At 40.5% G+C, this 16851-nt stretch overlaps 1 protein-coding gene across 1 annotated transcript in view; it reads right to left on the bottom strand.

Moving 5' to 3' along the window:
- PKHD1 (PKHD1 ciliary IPT domain containing fibrocystin/polyductin) overlaps window positions 1–16851 on the bottom strand; it is a 430010-nt gene that overhangs the window by 358635 nt on the left and 54524 nt on the right. Inside the window, exons 28-32 of the mRNA XM_065885004.1 lie at window positions 14218–14353; window positions 11260–11455; window positions 10483–10550; window positions 7293–8885; window positions 5067–5210 (exon numbers count right to left, since the gene is read on the bottom strand). Of these exons, the coding sequence (XP_065741076.1) occupies window positions 5067–5210; window positions 7293–8885; window positions 10483–10550; window positions 11260–11455; window positions 14218–14353 (2137 nt within the window). The remainder of the gene's footprint in view (window positions 1–5066; window positions 5211–7292; window positions 8886–10482; window positions 10551–11259; window positions 11456–14217; window positions 14354–16851) is intronic.

Consider the following 16851-nt stretch of genomic DNA (forward strand, 5'->3'; position numbering starts at 1 on the left):
TCTTCTGGGTACTAATCCTACAGAGGTTATATGCTTACTAATACCTTCTCCAGATTTGTGGCTAGACTTTTCATTCTCTTTATGGGATCTCTTGATTAACAGAAGTTCTTGATTCTCATAGCGTTATGATTATTAACATTTCATAAAGAAGAATAGCAATGATTTGAAGCCCTCTGACCCTGAGACCATTTCTTTCCAGGTCATGAGACACGATGTAAAAAGCATCACCAAGCCAGACTGGCAATAACCTTTAACAGGAGGATGAACAAATCTCTACATGAGATGGTTTGGGAGCATCTCTGCCTGAAAACCTTAATAAAATAGAAAAGAAAAATTTTCTCTAGCCTTCTACCTCTGCAGCTAGCTTGTTCATGCAGGTACGTAACACATGTTATCAAGGGCTATGAGCTTGAAGCTAAGAGGCCTGCCTACATCACAGGGCTGCATGCAGCAAGGGATAAGACAAGTACATGAGAGGGTTTGCCGTTATTCAATCACACACAAATAGTATTATTATTGCTGGTATATTCCAAAGCACCTAACACATAGTAGGTTCTGTGACTGTGTTCCCAAAGAATTACAGCAATTAAAATATCTGGAAAGTAAGAGTCTTGTATGGATAGAGGAAACATGAGAACTTTCCAGTTAGTAAGCCCTGGGGCAAATAAAAACAGGCTTAACACCTATAAAATAATGAACTCATTATGGGTGATTAGGTGGATGCAAATTGACAAGGTGGATTATGAAAAGTGCCCAGCGTTGGGGATCAGAATCCATGGATTTTACTCAAGGTTCTGCCACAAAATAGCTGTGCGACCTTAATCACTTTAGCTTTTCATGCCTCATGGAAAAGTCAAAGTTTCCATGAAGAAGTCATGTGGTATAACTCAAGATATAAATGCAGGAAACCAAAAGAGCAAAGATCTTGCTGATTTTAAACAAATACAGAGTATTAGACTGACAAGATGCTTTAGCAACCTATCATATGAAGAAAGAAAATTCTTCTTTTGTTAGAAGTACAATTTGGGGGAAAAGTAAAGATGATGACCCCAAAAGCAGCAACAGGACATTTTTAGAGCTCTACATTTCTTAACTTTTATTGAAGTATAGTTGATTTACAATATTATGTTAGTTTCAGGTGTACAGCACAGTGACTGCATATTTTTACAGATTATACTCAAGAAGCTCAGAGGAGAAATACTAAAATGTTTACTTGCTGTAAATTTTCTGATACAGTAGGTCCCAAGGATTCGCACTGTTAACAAAATCCCAGGTGCTGCTACTGTTGCTGCTCCGGTAATAATATTTTTTTCAGTAATTCTCAATAATAATATCATTGAGAAGCACTGTGTTAGAGGACTGAAATTATTCAGCTTTCCCAAGGGCTGCCAGCTGATTAAGGTTGAAAAAAGTAGAGTGGGGAGCATTAGTAGGTAAAAGGATAGATTTCCCTGAGAAAGGCAACTGTGAAACACTTGTATGGGTTGCTGCTGTGAAAGTGCCTGCTAAAAAATCTTTTAAAATATAACAGATTCTTAACTAAATTGGTTCTGTGCAATCCTATCTGAAAGTAGGGGAATTATTTAGTAGTTTTTAATAATTTATGAGACACACTCCTTTGACAATTCGATGTACACTGTAGACCTACTTCCTACAAAAAAAAAAATACACAGTCATATTCTCAAAATGTCTTATCCAATTTCAGGGATACACAGAATCCCCAACTCCCATCCTGGATCTTAAGTAAGAAACCAGTGGAGTGACAAAGGATTAATCACCAAAATACACAAGCAGCTCATACAGCTCAATATCAAAAAAACAAACAACCCAATCCAAAAATGGGCAAAAGACCTAAATAGACATTTCTCCAAAGAAGATGTACAGATTGCCAACAAACACATGAAAGGATGCTCAACATCACTAATCATTAGAGAAATGCAAATCAAAACTACAAGGAGGTATCACCTCACACCAGTCAGAATGGTCATCATCAAAAAATCTACAAACAATAAATGCTGGAGAGGTTGTGGAGAAAAGGGAACACTCTTGCACTGCTGGTGAGAATGTAAATTGATACGTCCACTATGGAGAACAGTATGGAGGCTCCTTAAAAAACTACAAATAGAACTACCATATGACCCAGCAATCCCACTACTGGGCATATACCCTGAGAAAACCATAATTCAAAAAGAGTCATGTACCACAATGTTCATTGCAGCACTATTTACAATAGCTAGGACATGGAAGCAACCTAAATGCCCACTGATAGATGAATGGATAAAGAAGATGTGGCACATGTATACAATGGAATATTACTCAGCCATAAAAAGAAACAAAATTGAGTTATTTGTAGTGAGGTGGATGGATCTAGAGTCTGTCATACAGAGTGAAGCAAGTCAGAAAGAGAAAAACAAATACCGTATGCTAACACATATATATGGAATCTTAAAAAAAAAAAGAAACGGTTCTGACAAACCTAGAGGCAGGACAGGAATAAAGACGCAGACATAGAGAATGGACTTGTGGACACGGGGAGGGGGAAGTATAAGCTGGGACAAAGTGAGAGAGTGACATGGACATATATACACTACCAAATGTAAAACAGATAGCTAGTGGGAAGCAGCCGCATAGCACAGGGAGATCAGCTTGGTGCTTTGTGACCACCTGGAGGGGTGGGATAGGGAGGGTGGGAGGGAGAGGCAAGAGGGAGGGGATATGGGGTATGTGTATACATATGGCTGATTCACTTTGTTGTGCAGCGGAAGCTAACACAACGTTGTAAAGCAATTATACTCCAATAAAGATGTTAAAAAAAAAAAAGAAACCAGTGGAGTTGGATTCCGCCAGTTCCTCTCCATCTTTATAGACACTACTTAAAAGTCTTTTAAAAGACTTTTTTTATTTTGAATTTTATTTCATTTATTTTTTTATACAGAAGGCTCTGATTAGTTAACTATTTTATACATATTAGTGTATTTATGTCAATCCCAATCTCCCAATCTCTCCTCTTAATGAAAGAGGAAAATAAATTATCCATTTCCCCAGAGTAAATGAGCAGCCCTTGTACAATCAATGAGTGTTTGCTGACACCTAGTGACAATGGTAAAAGTTACAGCGCCTGACTCATGTTTTCCTCTTCTAAAAATCAAGGAATTTTGAGAATTCTTTTTCTAAATTTAATCAAATCTTTTAAAATATAATAATTTATTTTATTCCTCTCCTATGAGTTATAAAACTCGCAATAACACAATTTACCTGACCCTGAAACTTTATTGGTTTTTAGTTTGTACTTCTGGTTGAAACTAGATGTCTTGAAATAATAGCAAAGAGTTGATTGATTTAAATAGTGTATATGTTAGAGCCCCCCGCCCCCTCCAGAAAAACTGTAGCAGTATTTGTTAAATATTAGGACCTAGAAATGGGGAGTCGGTTTTACGTTTCCACCATTTCCCAATTCCCGTATTTATTCTTTCATCGAACATTAATTTTGCACGTCCCCTAAGCCAGGACAGTTCTACGCACAGGAGTTAGAACAGAGGAAGAAACAGACATATTAACTTCAACTTTCTACCATATCCTAAATTTCCTATTGTGGAATCTTAAGTAGAACAGATCTCTCGTCTGTGATATTCTGCTCATATACATCATGGTCATAGGACACTCGATTTCCAGTATCGTAAGCAAGGATTCTTTCTCCTCTCCCCTCCTTTCCTCCTCCTCTCCTTCCTCCCAATCCCCACGGCCACCACCACCACTCCTCCTTCTGGTCTAAGACCATCCAATGTAACTGCCATCACAACAGTATTATCCATTATGGAATTTTTGTCCAAGCTCAGAAGTGATGCTTTTATCACTGTAGATCTTTTACCAACATTCAAGTTGCAGACACAGAAATTAGGAATATAACTTAAAGCATTTTACAGAAAATGTGAGTACAAATGATTTTTAAATGCACGGGTATAAGATCTATGATTATGCAAACCAAATAACCACCTGGCTTAGGTGACCCTGTAGTGATAATAGTAATTTCATCCCTGAGACTTTTTTTCTGAAGCTCAGTGGTAAGCATGTGCTGTGAGCCCCATCATAGAAATATCAAAGCTTTGCACCTTCCATTCTAAACCCTCCACCCCACAAAGACATGGCTTCCCGTGCCACAATTTACGTGATGGCTACAAAGCTTAAAGCAGTGAGAGATCGTGGTGTTTTACTGAGTAAGGGCTCAGGTAATTATCTGGACTTTACAGAATAAAAGGATAATGTTAATGTTGGCCTCTTTTTCCTATAATAAGATTCAAGACCTGAGCACACTAATATGCAAGAGCTCTCCAGCAGAATGATCTGATCCCTTCACTAGGACCTCCAGAAGGCAGACATTTTCAGCAGCCCCACCTCAGAGCAAGACAAGATTGTATTCTCCACGATGCCTAGGCTGTCACTGAAACTAGTATTCACCACTCAGTTCTACTTTCTCCATCTTCATATGACTGCCGTCAAGAACACAGACCTACTAGAGAATGGACTTGAGAATATGGGGAGGGGGAAGGGTGAGCTGTGACAAAGCGAGATAGAGGCATGGACATATATACAGTACCAAACGTAAAATAGATAGCTAGTGGGAAGCAGCCGCATAGCACAGGGAGATCAGCTTGGTGCTTTGTGACCACCTAGAGGGGTGGGATAGGGAGGGTGGGAGGGAGGGAGACGCAAGAAGGAAGAGAGATGGGAACATATGTATATGTATAACTGATTCACTTTGTTATAAAGCAGAAACTAACACACCATTGTAAAGCCATTATACTCCAATAAAGACGTTTAAAAAAAAGAACATAGGTGATAAACGTTTTGTTGTCATTAATATGACAAAAGCTATTATGACTCATCTTAACAGGTGGTCCCCAATTCTAACTAGCATTTTAGATGGGGATCAGCATATTTTCCCCCGCCAGGAACACATAGAAAAATTTAAAGTCAATACAGCATTAATTATCAAAAAAATGGAGTTAACCAAAGTATGTCATTTTCACATGCACTCTTTAAAAAACGAATATGGCACTTTTCCTGACCATCCAGGGGCAGAACCAGGCAGCTGAAGGCAGACACTGTCGCGTTAGCCAAGACTTGGCAGGGAGCACCACACACGGCAGCTGAGATGTTCTCGGGAGAAAATCCTGCTCCAAACACATGCACGAGCCTTCCACCCAGGCAGCCTTTAAAGACAAAATGATGAGTTCACCATCATAGAGGCAAATCTTTCTTTACTCAGAATTCAAACCCATGCTTTCCTGCTCCCCTTCATTCTTTCTATGCCCTCCTGAGTCCACATACTGGCCTTAGATTCCCTGTTTTCTCAGTTTCTTCTCACTAAGCTCTGGCCTCCAAAGCCTGGAGCCCTTATTCTGTCAAATCCCAATAATTCAACAACCTATAAAATGTGTAAAAATTCCTATGTAGAAAAATAATGCTTATTTATAGTTCTTAACAGAAGAGTATAAAGTGAAAGAAAAACTTCCCCTAACTACTTATCTCACTCTCCAGAAGTAGCCATGTATAGAATTTCTTGTGAATTCTTCTTGAATTTTCTAAGCATATAGGTTTTTTTATACAAAGGGGTCATTCTATACATAATGTTCTACAACTTTTTTTAAAAATTAGTAGAAGTGTAGCATAAACATTTTTCCAAGTCTATATATACAGATCTAGCTCATCATTTTTATTTTTTATTTATTTATTTTTTTGCAGTACGCGGGCCTCTCACTGTTGTGGCCTCTCCCGCTGTGGAGCACAGGCTCCGGACGCACAGGCTCAGCGGCCATGGCTCACAGGCCCAGCCGCTCCGCGGCATGTGGGATCTTCCCGGACCGGGGCACAAACCCGTGTCCCCTGCATCGACAGGCGGACTCTCAACCACTGTGCCACCAGGGAAGCCCCCTAGCTCATCATTTTAATAGCCACTTAGAATTCCATCATATGATTATTCCATAATTTATTGAGCAATCTTCCTATTGATTGATAGTTCCATAATTTCTCCTCTTTTGCTGCAATTAAGGATAGTGCAATGAACTATATACACTTATATGAGTAAAACTGGTGCAACTTCTTAGAAGTGGAATTGCTAGGTCAAAGGAAATTTTTAATTTTGACGAATACTGCCAAATTTCTCTCCAAAATAATGTTGCCCCAGTTTATACTCCTATCTTCTGTGTAAGAAGAGTGCCTGTCTGATGGGTAAAATCATGTCAGTTCTTAACAGGCAACATGTTTTGCTTCAGTCTGAAAATCAATAAAGGAAAATGTCAGCTGACATCTGAAAATGTCAGATGTGCAGAGACCTCTAGTCTACATTGAGATAGAGGTCTAGTTTCTCCTGCCTTCAATGTCAAATCTAGGTGGTATTTACACAGCTACCTGACAAACTTTTTGCTTGGGTGCATTCTTACCCCTCCTCTCTCACCATAAAAGTCATGGATTCTTAGAGAGTTGAAAGGGGAACAAGGGAACATCCAGCCCCAAACCCTTTATCAAATAAGAAATCTGAGGCTTAAAAAAATTACCCAGCTAAGATAGTGACAGACTCAGGACCAAACCCCAATCCCCATAGCATCCCGCCCAGCTGAGGCCAGACATATTTGTTCCAAGAAATGGCTTGGTTCGTACTTCATCAGTCTAGGATCCTGCTCCCATAATTACTTCTACCTTTCTGCATCACAATCGCATTTGAGCTATCTCAAGTGTAGTAAGACATTAAGGGGACAGAAACCCAAACCATCATTGGAAGAAAAGGCAAGGCAAATATCAATACATCTAAAAGGAGAAAAAGTTCAACCAATGAAATCGTACTGTGCAATTGGCTTATTATTGGTGGAGTATGAATTCATCTGTGAAATAGTACAAAATGATAAAAATTAATCATATTTAATAAGTTTAAAACAATTCAAATTGGCAGATAGGTTTAAAAATAAATGAAGGCATTTATGTTCTACTTAAATGGTCAAATTATGAGCTCTTACAAATGGTATTACTTAAAGCACAAATTAAAGCGGGTTAATGTATCAAATTAAAATACAATCAAACACTTAGAGAATATGTACAATCTCCTCGATAAAAAACAAAGCCTCATAAATGGAGCATGACAAAGTTTTAGGAGGAAGCTGGGGCTGTAAGAGGAAAACCGGCTTCTCTCTCCTTCTGTCATTCAGACTGACGTTGATTTCCTATCTCACAGAGTAGGGACAGGAGCTACTGATCCACTTATATAAAGAAAGCTCTTCTGCCTCATCTGCCTGACTTACCGAAGTTCTCGGTCACTGCTGTAACGGTCACTCTGGATGTGAACACCAGGATAGATGAGGCCCACCCTCTCAGGTGGTCATAACCTCTGACCTGGTACTCCCCGACAGGAAGGGATGGGACCACACACTGGAGAAGGGTACGGTTGCCAGAGACACCCACACAGGGGAACATCCCAATAAAAATGTCAACGTTTGCAGCTCCTGAGATCCCAGCCACTGAAAACGTTAAGACATCATCAGTCTGAGAAACTGAGAGCAATTCGGGGGTGAAGGCATTGCTGTAACCAATGACGCCCACCTGGTAAGAAAGTCCATCTACCTCTATGACCAGGGCAACGGAGCCATTCCCTGCAGGAACAGCGCACTGGATGAGCTCAGAGCTGAGGTTCACAGTCAGGCAGGCCTGCTGGCCAATGTAGACTAAAGTGGAGTTCCGTCCCCTCAGGGCTGTACCCTCCAAGGTCAAGAGGCTTCCACCATGGAGGCTGAAATTCTTGGGGAAATAATGAAACACTTGAGGCAAAATGTGGAAGTGTCTGTAAACGTAACCAGAGCAAGCATACCCATATCTTGTATGAAAAACTGATAGGTAGTGGGGTCCTGGGGCCAAGTCACTGATCCAGCATGCCACATGGGTTGTATTAAAGAAAGTCACAGTGCAAGGAAGGCGATCATCCACAAACACCATTGGTTCATCAGCCGCGGTACCTAACCTCTGACCCCTAATCAGCACTGTGGTCAGAGACCCACTGATGGTTGTGGTCCAGGCATCCACGACAGGAGTTGTCTCTTCACACAAGAAAAGAGTGCAATTCCCCTGACAGGCGCTGGGCAGCCCATTAACCAGGACAGTAACATTCAGGGTGAAGGAAGCGCCAGGCAAGGGGTTACCCGCCGGGGTAATCCGACAGAGGACCGTCTGGTCCCCCAAACTCAAAATCACACAAGTGAAAGGACCTGAAATGTCAACCTGAACTGACCTCCTGCTGGAATTGAGAGCCAAGCCCCTCACCGTGAGTACTGTCCCTCCACAAGTGGACCCAAGTGTTGGGGAAATGGCTGTTATCTGAGGCAACACCACAAATTGCTGGGGCACCGCAGACATGTCAGCAAACCCCATCTGCCTCTGACGTACTTGGAGAGGATAGATGCCCGCTTCCAAACTGTGAAGAGGAAAAGCGCACCCAGACAGGCTTGTGTTGCTACTGGGAGACTGGGTCTCAACATCACAGCTCAAGTTCCCCAGAAGAACCTCTGAGTTGGAGAGATTCTGCCCTTCCACGTAGAGCTTCAGGCTGTGATTTGTGATTTCTCCTCGCGTGGCTGTGACCACCGGGGTTGCTGCCATTTCATATGTGAAGATGAAGCCCTTCCCCACCAGGCTTGGCAAAGGTTGGTGGGGGAAGGGCTGGCTGCCAGCCCAGACCTCCACAGGGGCTGGGGCACCAGGCGACAGGGGGGCTGGCGGGGTCTCACACCAGACGTTCGTCTCCGTTGAGTTCACAATGTCACAGGACCGATTGCCCACGAGCACCCAAACCAAAGCTGGGTTCCTGCTGAACCCTCTTCCTGAGATGCTGAGGATGGTTCCACCTAAAGCACAAATATTGAGAACAAAACTGAAAAGCTGGTATTTCAGAACTAGGAACTCACAGCCCCTGTGTGAGCCCTAGCAGGACCAAGTAAAAGGTGGAGTAAGTGTTAGTGAAAGTATCTCACCTCACCCATCAATGCTGATGTGTGATCATTTTGGCAGGAGTCAGATGTGCTAAATTTCACGTGACAGTAAAACAATATAAATTGTCCTATAAGAGGAATGTTTATGCTATGTAAGACAAAATTTCCAAGTATGTTTATAGATCCTCAGAAACCTCCATCAACTTGGACACTAATGAAAAATCAAATTTCTTGAAGTGCTCTTGTCATCTGCTATTTTATCTTAACATGTCTATATGATTCTACAAATTATTATGGAGAAAGAGGATATGTATATTTCATATACATATGTATACAACATACACATAGTGAAAAATCAAATTCTTTAGTCTTCTTGTCATCTGTTGTATTATCTGCCCTAATATTCCGTATTATTCTCTGTTATTATGTAGTATATATATTGTTCTATATATATTAAACTTACTAATGAAAAATCTAATTTGTTGAAGTCTTCTACTTATCTTCTATATTATTCTATGTAATATTCCAGTATTCCATATATTATGTAGTCGTGTGTGTGTATATGACATATCAAGAAGAACTGAAACATTGAAGCATGCTTATAATTTTGCTGCTGTATTCATAGACATTGTCTCACTTTCTAGTTGAGGCACAATCAAATCCCATCTTCAGGACAGGGATGGGGGCAACGTACCCCTTATCATTACCAAATCAGTGGTATAGCCAAGCAGCTTTAAAAAGGATTATACTATGTTCAAGAAGGAGAATGTACCTACTGTACAGCACAGGGAACTACTCAATACTCTGCAATGGCCTATATGAGAAAAGAATCTAAAAAAGAGTGGATATATGTATGTGTATAACTAATTCACTTTGATATACACCTGAAACTAACACAACATCGTAAATCAACTATACCCCAATCAAAAAAAATTTTTTAAAGGATAATGTGTTATTTCATCCACTATCACAATGATTATCATAGGCAAATACATAGCTTTCAGTTTTTTCTGAAAATGAGTAGTTTTCTAGATTTCTCTATTTGTCCTGTCCTGACATCTCCCATGTTGACATTTGTGTTTCTGACTCTGTCTCGTCCTTCATCTACGTCCCTAGAGCAAGCGAAGACATCAAAGACTCATGCCTCTTGCCCTTGCACATGCAGTATCAAAACGGCTAACTCAGGAAGCTCTTCTCTCGTTTACTACTGTTGTTTATATAATCGAAATATAGTTTATCTACAATATTGTGTTCATTTCTGATGTACAGCAAAGTGATTCGGTGATATGTACTCAAGATGCGCCATTTTTTAGATGTTTCAGCCTCCTTCCATTAGGAAAAAAGAAAACCAGGCACATCTCCTTTTCGTAAAAATTCTTTAATTTCCTGAACTCACTGGGCTAAGGGATCCTGAGTTTTCACACCTTCCAAAGTACATCACTCAGTTCCCAGTGCAGGGGAAAGCACCTCTCCTTGCTGAATAAATAATACCAGTCAGGTCAAAGCCACTCACCCAGAACGGACCCACAGCAAGGCTGGATGCTGAAGACTTCTGTGATGTACTGGATGTGAAGATCCACACTATAGAAAATGGGGAGATGGTCATGAAATAACTGAGAGTCAGAAAAAAAAGAGAAAAGAAGGCACGAGACAGCCGAGATGTATGTATTGAGGGGAGAAGAAGAAAGAAAGGGGGCTGTGATGGACAGCACAGGTGAGGGGCACAGTCCACCAGAGAAGGAAGGAAACGTGAAGAAGAGAAGCTATGTGGGATATTTTCCTGCTCCAATATCAAGTGGGCACATCAGCCTCGTAGAGTTTAGCTACTTTCTGGAATGAAGCCAGGGAACTTCTGGAGAAATACTGGGCAGGGGGACTTCAGGGTAAAGAGGACTGAGCACGGCTTGTGCAGTAATTGAAGCCATTTATTCAAAGCCCAAGACACTGTTATTATTCAAGGTCTTAGTGAAATCACAGTCTCTTATTAAGCGCAGACTCTTCCTCCTCACATAGAGATGCCCATCCCATCTCATCCCAACCCAACTGAGAGACATGACATCTTAGTTCCAGAAAGTTCTCCTTTCCCCAACTAGTAAGCCAAAAACTGGTCTTGAGAGTGAACTGTCCTGTAGGGTCTCCAAGATTTGTTCAAATTTTAGGGTTCTCATATGTTTATCCCTTAACTTCAGAAGAAAAAGAAAAAATAAAGACCGAACTCAACACTAGAATTCCTCAACTGAATCGCTAGACCATCAACAGACTTAAAATGAATGGCAAGGGTCCACCTCACCCTTGTGCGTGAATGTGGGCCCCATTGATGGAGACTGAGATTCCGTGGAGCCCAGCAGGCAGCGGGGGCAGCACCACCTCCAGGCCCTGAGCTGCCTGCGCTCGGACCCGAGCTCTGGTGTCCCCAATGTGGACTTGGGCATCCAAATCCGTGTGGTTCATTGGCAGCACCATTCGAATGGAAAGGGTCTCACCTCCTGTGTTGAAAAGAATCCATTAGCCCCCGTGAAGTGGATTTGTGGTCTCAACCGTTTATTCAATTCTAAGGTTAGCTTTTGAGATTAAACACGTGGTTAGCCCTGTGCATAATACTCTGATTAAGAGTTTTAATGCCGGGAATTCCCTGGCGGTCCAGTGGTTAGGACTTGGCGCTTTCACTGCTGGAACCAGGTTTGATCGGTGGTCAGGGAACCAAGATCCTGCAAGCTGTGCAGCGTGGCCAGAACAAATAAAATAAAAACAATTTGAAAAAGCTTTTAATGCCAACCTAATTTTTATCATGAAACTTACAACTCATTTAATAGAGCTACAGCCTATAACTTCAAGGGCATAGAAAGAAAAATTGTCAGGACAATTGTACACAAGAGGCATTAATTCATCTCCATACAAAGGTAAATCAAGTAGCTATGATGGTCTTCATAACCAGAAAATAACACCCCATGTCCTTTTTGTAGCCTCTACTTTTCTGAAGATAGACGTCTAAAGCTCTGTCTTGATTATGCACCGAGCCCCGTAGCAATGCTATATATGAGCGCAGTCATTCGCAGTTACAGAGCCCTTTCACCCACATTATCCCATTTGACCCTCACACTGTCCTGATAACATATGCAGGGCAGTTAGCAGGACTGGCATTTTGCTTTTGAGGAAACTAAGGCTCAGTAGCCCAGGTCTCAGAGCTGATTAATGGAAATGTGAGGGCCTGAGTCCAGTCTTGTATCTCAATGCCTTTTTAGTTTATTAGCAACTCTACTAAAATGCCATGTATACTACGGACACTTCATTTTATCTCATATATGTATTGAGTATCAAGAGGAACAGATATGGCTATCAGATGTTAAATGAAGTTTTGCAGGGTATGTAAAGCAGATAGGCTCTGAAAGGTTATAGGAAATCTGCTTATTGGGGCTATATTTAAAACAATTAGGTGTGTAAGAATTTGAATTTGGCACTGGCGGACTTTTCAGCTAATGGATCCCAGCCTGCTGTGAAGAAGGAAACCACATGGGGCCAATGTAGAGAGGCCATCTTTGGCCCATTTATACAACACCCCGTATCTGGCAGAATGATGGTGGTGCTCACTTCAATAAAGCATTTATTGAGTGCTACTCTGTGTTAGTTCCTGGGCCAGGTACTTTTACCTATTGATACTTTATCTCCATTTTTCCCAATAACGTTGAAAGACTTATTCCTACCTAACAGCTGGAGAAGCTAAAGATAAAGGAAGTTAAGTATTGTGCCCAAGGAGTGGTTGAGTTGGAATTCATTCAGATCGGGCGCTGACAGCAAAAATCACACTAATGGTCTCTCACATCAAATCCTTCCTCCTCCTTCCCTGCCCCTCTTCTTTTCTCTTTGATTTCATCTTGGCTCTACTGTCATCATCAGCATCAGCATCTCCTGGATGGAGATATGTAGCCCTCCAACTTTCAAAAGAAACTTTCCCAACAGGGCACCACTCACTGTGGGTTTTATAACAAGTTCTTCTTTATTCTGCCTGTAGAAAGATCTCATTGCAAGTGTAAATCCTGCAAATAATGCATCATGTTGTATATATCAATAACATGATCTCCTTGGGCTCTTGGTCAATTGTCAAGCTAATCTGAGATGCCTTTGAGGCACTGATGCAATGTATTTATTCTTTTCATTATAGGTGGGAAATTTTATTAAGAGCCAAAATCACTGAAATCTGAATAGAACATGGAGCTCCCTCCTCCCTTTTCTACTTCGTTGGGAAGAATCTATACCACTAAGGAATTTTACACACTTTGGTCGCCTCAGGCAGCAAGTTCTTCTTCTGCACTATCTGAGCTGAATAATATTGAGAAGCTAAAGGACACCTCCCTTTATGTACTCTTGAGCAATGGAAAATGAAAATAGTACCAGAAAAATTGAGTCCAGCCTGTTTCTTTAGGAAATTTGATGGTCTTGTATAATAAACCCTTAGACATGTCTGCCATAAACTCTGTCAACTGGCACCCAATTAACCAGAACACAGTGCTACCTGCTACTCTTCCAAATCTATATGTTATGACATGATAATAAATTGTCATAATTCCATCCAGTCATATCATCTGAATCATCAAAGAAAGATTAAATCATTTCATGTAGTTGGATGTTAAATAATACACTCTTTATATATATGTCTCTCAAGGAACAAGTTAATCAGAATACTATTTTCTAATCATATCAAATAACTGCTATAAAAGGACCTGCTGCCCCAAATGCTATTTTACAATAAACTGTAAGTGGCTGTGTGCTTGGAATCTGCAACCAGATTGCCTGAGTTCAAATCCCCACTCTGGTACTTACTACCAGGTTGTTACTACCAAGTAACATCTTAAGACAAGTAACTTATTCTCTCTGTTCTTTAGTTTCCTAATCTGTAAACTGAGGCTAATAATTCTATAAATTAATGACAAAGATTAATGTCTACTATATGTCTGTGCTATTACTATTGGCACATAGTAGGTACACAATACATGTTTACTGAATTTTTAACTTCCAATTCCCATGTAATTTTCAGGATAGAAATGGTCCCAATTTTACAGAGAGAAAAATAGGTATAAGGAGATTTATTCAATGATGGCTAACAGGAGAAAATCAGTCTCCAGGTTTTCAGAAAAGTAACTTCCATCCAAAATATAATACTATCTTCAATAAAATTAATAGGCCATTGTTTCGCCTTTTTATACAATCAGTGCTCTAAGCTGAAAAGATCCTGCAGGATCAGGTATTTTACCTGCTATGCTGCTTCTGTTTCTGCTGAGAGACACAATTACTGGATTTAAAGAGGAGACGTAAGTAAATGCCTTGGGAAGAACCACAGAATGGTCCCCTCTGATCACAGTCACATTCACTGTAGGTCCATCTTCCCCCTGAAAAATTAATTTTTAAAATCAAAACTCTGGGGACTCCCCTGGTGGCCCAGTGGTAAAGAATCCACCTTCCAATGCAGGGGACGTGGGTTCGATCCCTGGTCGGAGAACTAAGATCCCACATGCCGCGGCACAACTAAGCCCACGCGCCACAACTATTGAGCTCTTGCATCTCAACGAGAGCCCGTGTGCTGCAAACTACAGAGTCCACTCACCCTGGAGCCCTTGCGCCACAACTAAAGAGAGAAAACCCACATGCCACAACTAGAGAGAAGCCCGGGTGCCGCAACGAAGAGACCACACACCATAACAAAAGGTCCCACATGCCTCAACGAAGATCCCGTGTGCCACAACTAAGACCCGACACAGCCAAAAAATTAAGGAAAATAAATAAATAGTTTTTTAAAAATAAAATAAAAACTCTGTAAATAAGACTGAGTTGAGCAAAGTCCATACAGAATTAGATTAAAAGGTTAATTTCAAGAAAATTGTTTTTAAAGACTATATTTGCTACTTTGAAGTCTTTCTCTGTGTCTCTCTCTGTCTCTGTCTCTCTCACATGCACACACACTCACAGTGACAAGTGCTTAGAATAGGCAAGTGCAGCATCCAACAGATTAAAGTGTAAAGAAGAATGATTTGCAATTAACACACCAATTGGTTCTGCAAAAAAAAAGCAATTTCAAATAAACATCTATATCTAGCTAAACTACCCATCAAGTGTGAGAGTACTTTGAGATATTTAAGTACTAAGAAAACTTCCCTCCCACATTTTCTTTCTTGGGATATTTCTTAAGGCTATTATCTTATAAAACAAGCAATAACCAAAAAAAGAGGAAAAAAAACTCCAAGAAACAGTGAAGCTACTCAGGAGAGCAGTCAAGGGAAATACTAGGATGAAACCTATAGAATAAATCTAGAAAACACCAAGTTAGATTGAAGCAGAAGAAGAGGGAGCGTCAAGAAAAAAGAGCAACTGATATAATGAAATATTTTTTAAGATAGAGGATTTTTATAATAAGGAAAACATGTAAAAAAAAAAACTCTAGGGACTTCCCTGGTGGCACAGTGGTTAAGAATCCGCCTGCCAATGCAGGGAACACAGGTTTGAGCCCTGGTCCAGGAAGATCCCACATGCCGCGGAGCAACTAAGCCCATACACCACAGCTACTGGGCCCGCGTGCCACAACTACTAAGGCCCACGCGCCTAGAGCCCGTGCTCCGCAACAAGAGAAGCCACCACAGTGAGAAGCCCACACACCACAACGAAGAGTAGCCCCCACTCACCGCAACTAAAGAAAGCCCACACACAGCAACGAAGACCCAACACAGCCCAAAAAAACACAAATAAATAAATTTATAAAGTAAAAAACTCTAAGAAAAAGACAAACTACTAAATATATATATTGCCTGAGTCTGTCAGTATCATTCAAATAGTTTAATAATGTAAATATGGTTTATTGATTTAACCAACAAATGACACTGTAACTATATTCAAAGGATTTAAAGTGGTTGTTTCAGAAAGGGGGACTGAAGAATGGGGAAGTGGGTACGAGAGAGTATGATTGTCTTACTATTTTCTTTTGAACTTTGCATGTATTGCTTTGTTCAATTAAAAGTTGGTTTTCCTAATTTTTATTCTCTCTAGTAAAAGAAATTCAAACAGTACAAATTTTACCATTAAAATAGTAAATATAGCTAAAGTGCTGATACTCAATGTTGGCCAAGGCACCAGAAATCAGACACCCACACAGCGATGGTGAGAGTATTATTTAAAAAGAGTTTCAGACAACTGGATATCCATGTCAAAAGCTTTATATCTCTGTGCTGTTATTGTTGGCACATAGTAAGTACACAGGAAATTTTGGAAATTATCTAAATGTCCAATAATGGGAAATATACAAATTACAACACAAACATATTAGAATTGCATGCAGTTTATATATAAAAGCTAACATTTCATAATATTTGAATAACTGGTTGAGATAAAAATATGGGACCAGAGATCAAAGATTACTCTGAACCCTCTCTTCTTCCAGAGATCTTTATTGTTCAGCAGACAGCCTTCTCTGGGGGTCATGGATGTGCTAGGAATCTTGATGGCACTGAAGTGAACTCTGAATAGGAAGCTCAATTTCAGCTGTGAGCATGACTCTCACCCACAGCACCAGGGAAGGGTCTGGACCAAAAACTCTTATGCCATCTATGGGATAGCACCAGCTGAAGAGGGATGGGAAAGCTAAGGGACTTGTGTTTAAGAAACAAGGGAAGCAGTAGGGACTAACCAGGAAGCTATTTCATAGGAACCAGACATTCTAGAGGATTCCAAGTTCCACCAGTCACATCCATGCCAGAAAACAAAATTGCTAATGAAAACTAAGTTATTTGTTTACTTGAGAAAGAAGCGAGATTCTAAGATATATGTCTTGCAAACTAACACTCAGAATGTGCAGTAGGTAAATATTATTCTGTGGCACTAATACTCATTAAGAGCATGG

Source organism: Phocoena phocoena, chromosome 10 (assembly GCF_963924675.1).
Source record: "Phocoena phocoena chromosome 10, mPhoPho1.1, whole genome shotgun sequence".
NCBI classification, from domain to species: Eukaryota; Metazoa; Chordata; class Mammalia; order Artiodactyla; family Phocoenidae; genus Phocoena; species Phocoena phocoena.